This window comes from Somniosus microcephalus, chromosome 6 (assembly GCF_052327205.1).
Source record: "Somniosus microcephalus isolate GS21.2 chromosome 6, FLI_Smic_1.0, whole genome shotgun sequence".
In the NCBI taxonomy this organism is placed as follows: Eukaryota; Metazoa; Chordata; class Chondrichthyes; order Squaliformes; family Somniosidae; genus Somniosus; species Somniosus microcephalus.
In genome coordinates, this window is record NC_140992.1 from 282,213,280 (window position 1) to 282,226,013 (window position 12,734).

At 52.9% G+C, this 12,734-nt stretch overlaps 1 protein-coding gene across 2 annotated transcripts in view; it reads left to right on the forward strand.

Annotated features, from left to right (window-relative positions):
* sntb2 (syntrophin, beta 2) overlaps positions 1-12,734 on the forward strand; it is a 58,178-nt gene that overhangs the window by 25,722 nt on the left and 19,722 nt on the right. Inside the window, exons 2-6 of one of the 2 annotated variants that reach the window (XM_085991968.1) lie at positions 6,093-6,297; positions 7,432-7,627; positions 8,163-8,305; positions 9,084-9,280; positions 11,001-11,114. In XM_085991968.1, coding sequence (XP_085848094.1) covers positions 6,093-6,297; positions 7,432-7,627; positions 8,163-8,305; positions 9,084-9,280; positions 11,001-11,114 — 855 coding nt within the window. The remainder of the gene's footprint in view (positions 1-6,092; positions 6,298-7,431; positions 7,628-8,162; positions 8,306-9,083; positions 9,281-11,000; positions 11,115-12,734) is intronic. The other variant, XM_085991969.1, reaches the window with a different exon arrangement.

Consider the following 12,734-nt stretch of genomic DNA (forward strand, 5'->3'; position numbering starts at 1 on the left):
GCATCGTCCAATATTCTGGACAGTCGTTTAGGTTTGACATCGTCCTTTTTACCGGAATCTACAGTTAGTGCTTTTAAGGAATGCCAGTCCATATTTATTCTCCTGATCCATTCCTGTCCCAGTAGTGGTGGACCTCCCTCAGGTAACACATACAAGTCCATTCCTTTGCTTTCTTTACCCTTGTGGACCACCTTTACTTTTATCTTTCCGATGGGGTACACTCTTTGCCCCGTGTATGTTTTTAATACAATCTCCGTATCCCTTAGGGGAATGTGTGAGAATAACCTTTTGTAATCTTGCTTATTCATGACCGTCAATGCCGATCCCGTGTCCAATTCCATCTTCACTTGGACTCCTGCTATCTGGAGTGTAACCCAAATAGTTTGGTGGTCTGCTGTGTTACCCACATTATGTATTCTTAGACAACCCAGTTCCTTACTGCTGGAGTCTGAATCTGTCTTCTGTTCATCCGAACTGTTCTCTGTCACCTTGTGTACTTTTTTGTACTTCTTCTGTGGTGACTTTTTTGTTGCTGGTCTTCTTTCCTGACCGGCATACTTTCGCTATGTGACCGAGTCTGCCGCATTTTCTGCATTCTTGATCTTTGAACCAGCACTGGTTCTGATCGTGCATTGTCCTTCCGCAACGATAGCACTTTACTGCACCCAATGCCATTTGATTGGTGCTGAGTTCCAATGGCCTTAGCTGCATTTCCGCGGTGCCTCGTGCTGCCGCCTCGTGCGATGCTGCAATGGTGACAGCTTTATCTAGCGTAAGGTCCTTTTCCTCTAGCAGTCGCTCCTGAGTTCCTTTTAATAGTCCACACACGAACTTATCTCTCAGAGCATCTGCTAGTCCTGTACCAAACTGACAGTACTTTGATAGCTTGCGCAGTTCAATTAAGAATTCAGCGTTGCTTTCCTCTTTCAGCTGCGTTCTTCTGTAAAATTTAAATCGTTCCGCTATCCGCAGCGGCGTGGGGTTTAAATGTTCTTGCAGGATAGTAACAATATTCGCGAAAGTCTTATCCGCCGGTTTATCTGGTGTTACAAGGTGCCTTAATAACCCGTACGTCTTCGCACCCATCGAGTTTAATAGGGTTAGTGCTTTCTTTTCAGCCGGTATCTCATTTGCTGTACAATAAACTTCAATACGCTCCACATAAGTGGCCCAATCTTCGACATCGCTATCAAAAGCAGTGATGTTACCGTTTTTAGGCATCCTTGTAAGTTTCTTTAAGTATTTTATTTTATTTTTTTTCCAAAATGGCGGCTTCCCGCGCTTGGCGGCTTTTCCCGCGCTTGTTTTCTTCCTGCGCCAACTAAAATGGCGGCTTCCCGCGCTTGGCTTCTTCCCCCGCTGGCTACAATGGTGATTACCGCGCTGTTGCTGTTCTCGCCTCCCAGCGGTCCTTAATTTCCCCCGACGCTGCTGTTTTTACTCCCCGCTGTCCTCGTGGGTATTAGCGCTTCCTTTCTTGCTGCGTGTCTATTCCGATTGCAGCCCGGCCCTTTACACCGGCTGCGGTCGAGTTCTCGGCCCTTTTTCCTCCGGTCTCGCCCCCCCCTCCACTGACAACGCGGCCGACTTTCTGCCCGTGTCGCTAGATCGGCTTACCCACCGCCGTGGAAGAAGGATGATCACTGCCTGTCGCTGATGGTGGACTTCGTGGTCAGCAATTCCAACCCGGGTTCTCGATGCCTCCCGTGCGAATGCGGTGCTCAGCAGGATGATGAGGGCGGATGCCTCTTCTTGACGCCCGTTCTGGGGACGAAGCTGCCTTGGATGCAATTGCCGCTGGGTAAGATCGACTCGTCGCCACTGTTGAGTCTGTGTGTTCCAGATATACTTATTTTAAATAACTGGACACAGACAACAGGAAAAACTTAAACAGGTCTTTACTACTTGAAGGTCAGGGCTGAACTGCTTTACAAATTACTACACAGAGCTTATATACCGGTGTGGTCACCACCGGTACTACAATATACAGTAGCAAGAGAAAGTAGTCCATCTTCTTAAGGTAGTTCTCTTAAGGTGGTACAGGTTACATACACCACAGTGACCACTAACCAGAACTGTACCACTACCTACCCTAAGGGGTGTGACAGTTTGAACTGGTGCTCTCCACCGTCTGTCCTGTGACAGTTTGAACTGGCGCTCATATGAAGTGTATGCTGAGGTTTCATTTACTTTGCAGCTAACTTTCTGTGATGCACATGTACCCAACACCTTTCACGACTTCAGGATGTCCCAAAGCACTTTACAGCCAATGAAGTACTTTTGAAGTGTAGTCTCTGTTGTAATGTAGGACACTCGGCAGCCAATTTGCGCAGAGCAAGATCCCACAAACAGTATTGAGATAAATGACCAGATAATCTGTTAGTGATGTTGGTTGAGGGATGAATATTGGCCCCAGGACACCGGGAGAGCTCTTGTCTTCGAAATGCCAGTGGATCTTTTCCTTCCACCTGAGGGGGCAGGTGGGGCCTCGGTCTAACATCTCATCTGAAAGACCGCACTCCCTCAGTACTGCCCCTCCGACAGTGCGGCGCTCCCTCGGCACTGCCCCTCCGACAGTGCAGCACTCCCTCGGTACTGCACCTCCGACAGTGCAGCACTCCCTCAGCACTGACCCTCCGACAGTGCAGCACTCCCTCAGCACTGACCCTCTGACAGTGCAGTCCTCCCTCAGTAATGTACTGATGTCAGATTATGTGCTGAAGTCTCTGGAGTGGGATTTGAACCCACAACCTTCTGACTCAGAGGCGAAATGGCTGACACCTGGTTAGTGTGAAGGGATTGAATTTTGCTAGTGTGCTCAGGTCAGTAACACAAAAGGGCCTATGATTCAATATTTTTGTGCTAACGCAGAAGGGTCAGAAGGATGGCTGATGTGGTTTGTGGAATTGCTTTTAGTGGAGGGATGGATGTTGTTGGGGAAAGTAAGCAGGAACACGTGCAGTATCTGGCCTGGGGTTGCTCGATGCTGTACCTGAATGTACCACATCTGACACCAGCGCTCCTCACCTGAAGCACAAAGCACCTTTTGTTCAGGATGGTAGCATTTGATGCAGTTGGTTGGTGAGGTAGACGAGGCAGCACAAGGTTGGGGCTAATTGTCTCCAGTTTACTGAAACACATGGGCTCAAAGATTTTAAAGTGGTCTTTGGCTTCAGTGTGTTTAATCAGGACAGTTTGCTCAGCACCCTGCTGTTAGTGTTCGCAGGGTCGCTGCTGCTTTCAAAGGTTCCCGTCTGATGTGTTGTGTTATGAAGCATCTCAGTCTCTGATCTCTGATGTCTCCACACAGTCCCTGGCTCTGTTACTTTGTGGAAAATGTGATGGAGCACATCCTGTGAGGGCGAGGCACCGTGACCCACGCCAAACACAGACAGGAGCCTCTCTGTTTAGCTTAAACGCCGTTTGAGTTACAGTTTCAGAGTTGCGGCCAGACTTGAACTCTACCTGCCTGAAGTTGCTGTGTTTTTGGCCATTTTTGTGAGATAAATGGAGATGTGATTGAGCAGACGCCCCCTTGCGGGATGGGGTTTTGAATTCTGCTCACTGGCATCCATCATTCTACTCCCTGTCCATCAATAATGTGTTTGTGAAGTTTACATTGTAATTGTTTCCATTTGCATAAGTCACTGGAATTGAGGCAAATGTAATTTTCGGTAATCTGGTTACTGTGCCATCTGTTTAAGAAGTGCAGAATGTTTATTTTGAATTTCTCATTCATTCAACCTTGATGTGCTGTTAGGGAATCCCTCCATCTTGTGGGAGGAAATCCTGCTCAGGACACCGTGTGAGTGGCCACACTGACCTCCCTCGGGTACTATTCAAAGTGCCAGATGCTTTTCCAGTTTAATATGGCTATTCTCCTCTTCCCCTCAGTCATGGGTATAGCTCCTGTTCGAGCTGCTGTATCTGGGAGTCACTGGTCAGAGAAGCTGGACAGAGGGCCTTGAGTTACTTTCGGACTGATGGTCATCAATCTCCCAGTCTGTCCAGTTCTGTTTCCTCATGTACCCAGCAAGCTGTTGTTTTCCTTGGTTTTGAGCATTGTAATCACAGATTAAAAGGCCATTAGCACCAAATCCTGCTGGGTAGTTGGTGAGTGATTGAGTACAGGCCACTTCAGTGGTTCCTAGTTACAGTGTAAGTGAACCTGGGCATGCAGGGGTCGGGGAGGGGACGAAGAGAGGGAGGGCGGGGCGAAGAGAGGGAGAGGTCGGGAAGAGGGTAGCGAGTAATGAGGCAGCAGGGAGGGGCGGGGGGTGTGGAAGGGGCTGGGGTGGCAGGAGAGGAGGGGCGGGGGGTGGCGGGAGAGGAGGGGCGGGGGTGGCGGGAGAGGGGGTGGCGGGAGAGGAGGGGCGGGGGGGCGGGAGAGGAGGGGCGGGGGGGGCGGGAGAGGAGGGGCGGGGGGGGCGGGAGAGGAGGGGCGGGGGGGCGGGAGAGGAGGGGCGGGGGGGGCGGGGGGTGCGGGAGAGGAGGGGCGGGAGAGGAGGGGCGGGAGGGGAGGGGCGGGGGGGCGGGAGAGGAGGGGCGGGGGGGCGGGAGGAGGGGCGGGGGGTGGCGGGAGAGGAGGGACGGGGGTGGCGGGAGAGGAGGGGCGGGGGTGGCGGGAGAGGAGGGGCGGGGGCGGGAGAGGAGGGGCGGGGGGCGGGAGGCGGGGGGCGGGAGAGGAGGGGCGGGGGGCGGCGGGAGAGGAGGGGCGGGGGCGGCGGGAGAAGAGGGGCGGGGGCGGGAGAGGAGGGGCGGGGGCGGCGGGAGAGGAGGGGCGGGGGCGGCGGGAGAGGAGGGGCGGGGGCGGCGGGAGAGGAGGGGCGGGGGCGGCGGGAGAGGAGGGGCGGGGGGCGGCGGGAGAGGAGGGGCGGGGGCGGCGGGAGAGGCGGGGCGGGGGCGGCGGGAGAGGCGGGGCGGGGGCGGCGGGAGAGGAGGGGCGGGGGCGGCGGGAGAGGAGGGGCGGGGGCGGCGGGAGAGGAGGGGCGGGGGCGGCGGGAGAGGAGGGGCGGGGGCGGCGGGAGAGGAGGGGCGGGGGCGGCGGGAGAGGAGGGGCGGGGGCCGGCGGGAGAGGAGGGGCGGGGGCGGCGGGAGAGGAGGGGCGGCGGGAGAGGAGGGGCGGGGGCGGCGGGAGAGGAGGGGCGGGAGAGGAGGGGCGGCGGGAGAGGAGGGGCGGCGGGAGAGGAGTGGCGGGAGAGGGGCGGGGGTGGCGGGAGAGGGGCGGGGGTGGCGGGAGAGGAGGGGCGGGGGTGGCGGGAGAGGAGGGGCGGGGGTGGCGGGAGAGGCGGGGCGGGAGAGGCAGGGCGGGGGGCTGCGGGAGAGGAGGGGGGGTGCGGGAGAGGAGGGGGGTGCGGGGGGGGGTGTGGACGGGGCAGGGTATGGGAGAGGAGGGGCGGGGGGTGTGGGAGAGGCGGGGTGTGGGAGAGGAGGGGCGGGAGGTGTGGGAGAGGAGGGGCGGGGGGTGTGGGAGAGGCGGGGGGGTGTGGAAGGGGCAGGGTGTGGGGAGAGGAGGGGCAGGGAAGGGGCGCAGTGTGGGAGAGGAGGGGCGGGGGGTGTGGAAGGGGTGGGGTGGGGGAGAGGAGGGCGGCGGGGGGTGTGGGAGAGGACTGGTGGGGGAGAGGGTACACAAACTTGCAGGTGTATTATTTTTGTACTTCAGAAATAGTCAGGACCCCGGAGATCCGCAGAACAGAACCAGACATAGATATAAAGTTATAAACAATGAAGATTCATCTTGTGCTGGGGGAGGTGCCGGAGAGGGTGGGGGAGATATTTCAGACCTGGGAAGGATTCTGGTTCGGTTTTGAGTGGTCTACACTGTTAATGCACCATGTGCAGACTCCTCTCTACCACCTACATCCTGTCCCAGCTGATCAAGGGTGCGCCGACTGCTTTTAATGCAACATGATTATCTGAGTGAGGAAAAGTGGGTGTGTGCAGTAAAACTGTGATGTAAACTTCCACGATAATTGCTCCTTGTGATTGTCCCCCATGCCCACTGGTACAGTCCTGGAATTGGGAAAAGAATGGTTTGAGTCTTTGAGAAACCTGTTCGTTGCCCTGCTTGACCTGTGACCTTTCTCTTCCAGTCACTTACATCCAGGAAGTGACGCCATACTTTAAGAAGCCCTCGTTGATAGCAGACCTTCCATGGGACAGTCTGACGCCTCAGTCTCCACGTCTGGGAAGTGATGGCTCTAGTTCTCCAAATCACAGTGCCAAAGACTACAAGATTTTTCCACTGAAGATGTGCTACATCACGCGGAATCTGAGCATGCCCGATCCAGAGAGCAGGTCGAGTGCTTCCTCCCCATAAATCATCAAAAATGTCAGTTCAGATTGGGCTAGTGAAAAGAATAGACCAGATTCCTTGCTGTTTGTCTGCATTATATACCCCTCACTGTAACACTGATCCATCCCACACCCCTCACTGTAACACTGATCCATCCCACACCCCTCACTGTAACACTGATCCATCCCACACCCCTCACTGTAACACTGATCCATCCCACACCCCTCACTGTAACACTGATCCATCCCACACCCCTCACTGTAACACTGATCCATCCCACACCCCTCACTGTAACACTGATATACCCCACACCCCTCACTGTAACACTGATATACCCCACACCCCTCACTGTAACACTGATATACCCCACACCCCTCACTGTAACACTGATCCATCCCACACCCCTCACTGTAACACTGATCCATCCCACACCCCTCACTGTAACACTGATCCATCCCACACCCCTCACTGTAACACTGATCCATCCCACACCCCTCACTGTAACACCGATATACCCCACACCCCTCACTTTTACACCGATATACCCCACACCCCTCACTGTAACACTGATGTACCCCACACCCCTCACAAGAACACACTGATACACCCCTCACTGTAACACTGATATACCCCTCACTGTAACACTGATATACCCCTCACTGTAACACTGATATACCCCAACACCCCTCACTAACACGGATATACCCCACACCCCTCACTGTAACACTGATATACCCCACACCCCTCACTGTAACACTGATATACCCTGCACCCCTCACTGTAACACGCTGATATACCCCACACTGTAACTCTGATATACCCCACACCCCTCACTAACACTGATATACCCCACACACCTCACTGTAACACTGATATACCCCACACCCCTCACTAACACGGATGTACCCCACACCCCTCACTGTAACACTGATATACCCTGCACCCCTCACTGTAACACGCTGATATACCCCACACTGTAACTCTGATATACCCCACACCCCTCACTAACACTGATATACCCCACACACCTCGATGAATATGCTGCCCCGCCTTCTCTTGATGATTTATTGCTTAAATAGTTTTTGTTCACAAACGGCTGTTCACTGCCTCCTGGTGCTGATTCTGTGTTCCCACAGGTTGTTTGAACTACACTCCCCCGATGGCAGGCATACACTCATTCTGCGGAGCAAAGACGCTGTTGCAGCACATGCCTGGTTCACGGCGATTCATGCGAGTATCTCGGCGCTGATCCCTCGGGCTGTGTTGGAGCTGAATGGGCTGCTCGGCCCCAGTGGCAGGGCTATACAACACCTCGGCTGGCTGACTGTGCAGGTAGACAATGCTCCCCACTCAAATCGCGTTGGTTACCGGCCTGTGAAGGCACGCTGTGTGTTTGGTTATAACTGTAGCTCAGTGTTTATGCCTCTGTTTGGGAACCTGTATAATTATTCCAGTAACCTGGCAACTCATGTTAGGTTATAATCTGATTCGGGAATACCTCGTGTTCCAGTTCAAAGTTACACCGGTAAATGCACGATTTTGGTGACACGGGAGACTATTTGCGCCCCCCCCCCCCCCCCCCCCGCCGTCGACCGCACTCTTTCTTCCCTCCCCCTTCCACAACCCCCAGACACTAGCCCCACTGCAGCCGTCTGTGTGATATGTGTTTATTACTGCTCTGATTGGCTCTGGGTTTTAGGACTGATTGTGTCTGAGGGTTCAGTGAAGAGCCCCGGGGATTGGGGTGCGGTGACCTGGGGTGGGGGTGGTGGTCGGTGTGACTCGGGGTGTGGTGCCCCGGGGGTCGTGGTGTTCGGGGTGCTCTGGCTTGTGCAGTAATGGAATTTCTTTTCTGTTTGGGCTGTAGCTGAAAGTGGAAGGCGGGAAGCAGCACTGGAAGCCAGTGGTGGTGGTCCTCACTGATAAAGACATGCTGCTTTACGACAGCGTGCCATGGAACCGAGACCTGTGGGCATCGCCCTCCCAAAGCCACCCACTGCTGGCAACCAGGTACGAACACAGCGACACTGGGTGAAGGGATTCGGCACCCCCAAGCTCCTGGGGGACAGCGGTGAAGTACTTCCTTCCAGCATTTACCATTGAAAGAGCAGTGACTTTAACTGGAAATAAAGCAGAAATAAATTCTGCCATCAGAGCCTCCGCCCATCGTTTGGGGTTCACCGCCCAGGGGGTCCCTGCCAGTCGCTGGGGGTCCCTGCCAGTCGCTGGGGGACCCTGCCCGTCGCTGGGGGTTTGCCATTTTGCAAATTAAATGCTGAGTCAATTAGTGTAAATTTTTGGGGGGAAGTCAAAGCTTGAATAAATCTTATGCAGCTACCGATCGCATGTGTGAACAGCTGCAATTCTAGGCTGTTGCTGAGTAGTCCATGCAATACTCGATTCCAGAATTGCCGTCAGAGCTGTTCTCATGCGGTGTCCTAGTAAAACCCCATATGAGCATTGCAAGTGCAGGGACGGTGAGGGGTATCGCAGGGGGGAAGCGGAGTGAATCAGGGCTCGGGTAAAGATGCGGGAATCAGTCTCTTTGGGGTGAGAGACTGGGAGTGACTTAAGCAGCTGCTTCCTAATTCTCCCAATAATGCTGACTGTTTATGTTCAAACTCTGACCGGAGACTGAGTGTTGGGATGAGTTAGGAGTGCAAGCAATGTGCCTTTATTAATGCAGGACTGCTGGGGGAGCCATTATTCCTGAGAATCTGGTGCAGTTTTCAGGACCTACTTTTCTGCCTTCCTGATATGTCCCTTTTCCTTCTACCCTGCTATTCAGGTTAGTTCACCCAGGGTCAGCCCGCGGGTCTCCAACCATTAGTTCAGAGCTGATGTTTGCCACGAGGACAGGATCACGACAAGGCATCGAGATGCATGTTTTCCGCGTGGAGACTCACCGGGACCTGTCGGCATGGACGCGGATGCTGGTCCAAGGCTGCCATGGTGCTTCGGAGCTGATTAAGGAGGTGACGTTGGGTACGTGTTCTGTATGGTGATTGCAACATCTTTCAGTGGCAGTGCTGAAGCTTTGGGTGTGTTCTGTATTGTAATTTGGCACAAGGGATAGCGTGCTGGTGTGGACTGTGCTGCTTCCGTGGGTGCATTCTGACCTCCGGCCCAATTGCCGTGAGCTATCAGTATTCAGCAGAGGCTTTGCTTAAATGGCATTGTGGATGTGATTTCAAGCTGCTCTGTGTGTGCCGAAGGCGAGCAGCTCTCGAAGACCCTGAAGCAGGTTTGTCCCCATGACACTTAGTCCAGGAATAAAGCAGGAAGAAATAACCTGCTTTATTTTGATGTTCGACCCTGCAGTGACCCTTACTATATAGGTATTTAAAAATGGATATTTTTTAGATATATAGCAATAAATCCTTCCTGATGCTAATATTTCGTGTGCAGTAATGAGCTTCTTAACCCTGTGAAGACAGTAGAATTCCAGCACATAAATCCAAACTCTAGTTGGATGGTGTCTGGGCTAATTGTGGAATTCTCCTTTCCTTTGAGCGACGGTTTAGTATCAGTTTAAGAAACTTTCTTCATTTAGCACATTTATCTGAGATTGACCATAGATTACCAGGCTCTGGGATTCTACTTGCTGGTCCCCATGCATGCTGAACTGTCAGTGGTTCCTCTCCTCGGTCTCCCTTTCAAAACACCTTGAAAATAAAGGCACCCTCGGCCTTTCCATCCTCGCCCACTACCGTCCCAACTCCTCCTTGTGCCCCCCCCCCCCCACACCCGGCCACTCCCCCCAAAACACCCGGACACTCCATCCCGCCCCCCCGGGCTGGGTCCTATTGTCCAGAATTCACTCCCTAAATCACCTCCTCTCTCCTGCTCTAAAACCTCCTTAAAATCCATCTCTTCAACCAAGCTTTTAGTCACCCCTCCCAGCCTCTGCTCTCCTTATGCCTTTGTGAAGTACCTTGGGACCAATGTTCCCTGTAATTTTTTTTTGGTGCGCGAGCCCTTTAACTGGCTGCGCTTCCCATTCAATTTCTCATGCGCATGCGCAGTTATTTCAATTGTAAAGCTGTTGGAACGGCCTGCATGGGACCTCCAGATATCCATGCGGCCCCACAGCTTAACAGGAACATTAATTGAGACTATTTCAGGTTAAACGGTCTATATAAATATAAGTTGTTATATGTTCAAAGCATAATGCAATTGTATAAGAAAAATGATTGCCATACCTAATGCGTAATAAAATGAATGCAGAGAGGAAGTGTTCTGTGGTATGGCGTGATGTGCTGCCTGTGGTGTATGTCGGAGGATGTACTGGTGACTCCGTCACCGAGCCACAGTCAGTGACAAGGTTTCTCGGCCTTCCTGCCCCAGCTTTAGCACAGTTACACCCTCTAGTGGTTCGTGTTACTGTTACACCCAGTACTGCTGTAAGCTTTCCTCATCAGATCGTGTCAGCCTAAATTTTGTGCTCCAGTCTCGGTAGTGGATTTGAATCCGCATCCTTCTAGGAGCATGGGAACAGGAGGAGGCTATTCAGCCCCTCAAGCCTATTCTGCCATTTAATTAGACCATGGCTGATCTGTATCTCATTCCATTTACCTGCCTTGGTTCCCTATCCCTAAATACCTTTGTCTAACATCTCTTTCTTGGTTTTTAAATTTTCAATTGATCCCCAGTTCCCGGATACGGATTGCCGTAAAAACCCATCTGTTCACTCATGTCCTTTTAGGGAAGGAAATCTGCCGTCCTTACCCGGTCTGGCCGATATGTGACTCCAGACCCACCGCAATGTGGTCGACTCTTCGCTGCCCCCTGAAATGGCCGAGCAAGCCACTTATTCAAGGTAGCTCACCACCACCTTCTCGCGGGCAATTAGGGATGGCCAATAAATGAGGGCCTTGCTAAAAAAAACACAGCTTTTTGGGGAGAGTTTTCCACAGTTCCTAGCTTCACACCATTTAGAAAATACTCTGATTTGTCTTTCTTGGGTCCAAAGTTGGTGACCTCACACTTTTCCACACTGAACTCCATCTGTCACAGTTTGCCCACTCACCGAATCTGTCAATGCCCCGTTGCAATTTTTGCTCCCATCGACACTATTTACTGTGTCACCGAACTTAGTGTCGTCACCAAACTTGGTTATAATGGCTCTCTATTCCTTCATCTAAGTCATTGATTAATATAGTGAAAAGCTGGGGCCCCAGTGGAGGACATCACTAGTCACATTCTGCCAATTGGAGTACATTATCCCTACTCTCTGCCTCCTACCTCCTAACCAATTCCTTATCCAAGCCAATCGGTTGCCTCCAATTCCATGTGCTCTTGAGTTTGAGCTAAACCCTCTCCCCTCCACCTTCACCTCCAACAAATGCGAGGGGCTCATGACCTCCTTTGTCACTAAGATTGATTGATCCATTCAGTTGCTACGCCCACTCTAACCCTGAATTTATGTCTCACTCTAGTTTATCTCCCTCATGACCTCAAGCTCATCTCATCAATGAGACTCATTTCCACTGAACTGCTAACCACCCAACTTCCCTTCTTACGCCCCCCCCCCCCCCCCCCCATTCTGTCTGACCCCAACCTCCTCCAATGCCTCTCCTTCGTTGTTCGGCTCAGTGGAATAGCCCTCGCTCGGCTCTACTCTTACCTATCCAATCTTGGCAGTGCGTCTCCTGCAATGGCTTCCCTTCCTATTCCTGTACCTTCACTCCTGAATCCTCCAATTATCTGTCCTTAATCTTCCCCCTCTTCATCTACCTGTTCCCCTTGGTGACATCATCTGCAGACATGGGGTATGTTACGTTGATGACATCCAGCTCTACCTCTGCACCACCTCTCCCGACCCATCCACTACCTCTGTGTTGTCAGCTGCTTGTCCAACATCCAGTCCTGGATGAATCGCAGTTTCCTTCAGTTAAACATTGGGAAGACTGAAGCCATTGTGTTCGGCTCCTGCCAGAAACACTCTTTCCCCCCCCCCCCACTAGCAATTCCATCTCCCTCTATCAGTGTTTGCAACCATAGCATCTTATGTGACTCTGAGCTGAGCTTTCGACCTCATCACAAAGACGATCTACTTCCACCTCTGTAACATTGCCCGTCTCTGCCCTTGCCTCAGCCCATCTGCTGCTGAAGCCCTCATCCATGCCTTTGTTACCTCCAGACTCGACTATTCCAACGCACTCCTGGTCGGCCTCCCAACTGCTAGCTTGCTCATCCAAATCTTTGCTACAGTGGTCCTCTCCTGCAGCAAGCTTTGTGGACCTTCTCTGCACCTTTTCCAAAGCCTCAATGTCCCCCACCATGTTAGGGAACCAAACTGAACACAGTATTTTAACTCGGGCCTAACCAAGTGTGGTAAACCACTGTTTGTATTCCACTGTGTACATGCCTGGACATGCCTCGGCTGACTCCTCCCACAAGTCCTAGTATAAAGGTGACTGCTCCCCAGCCCTTTGTA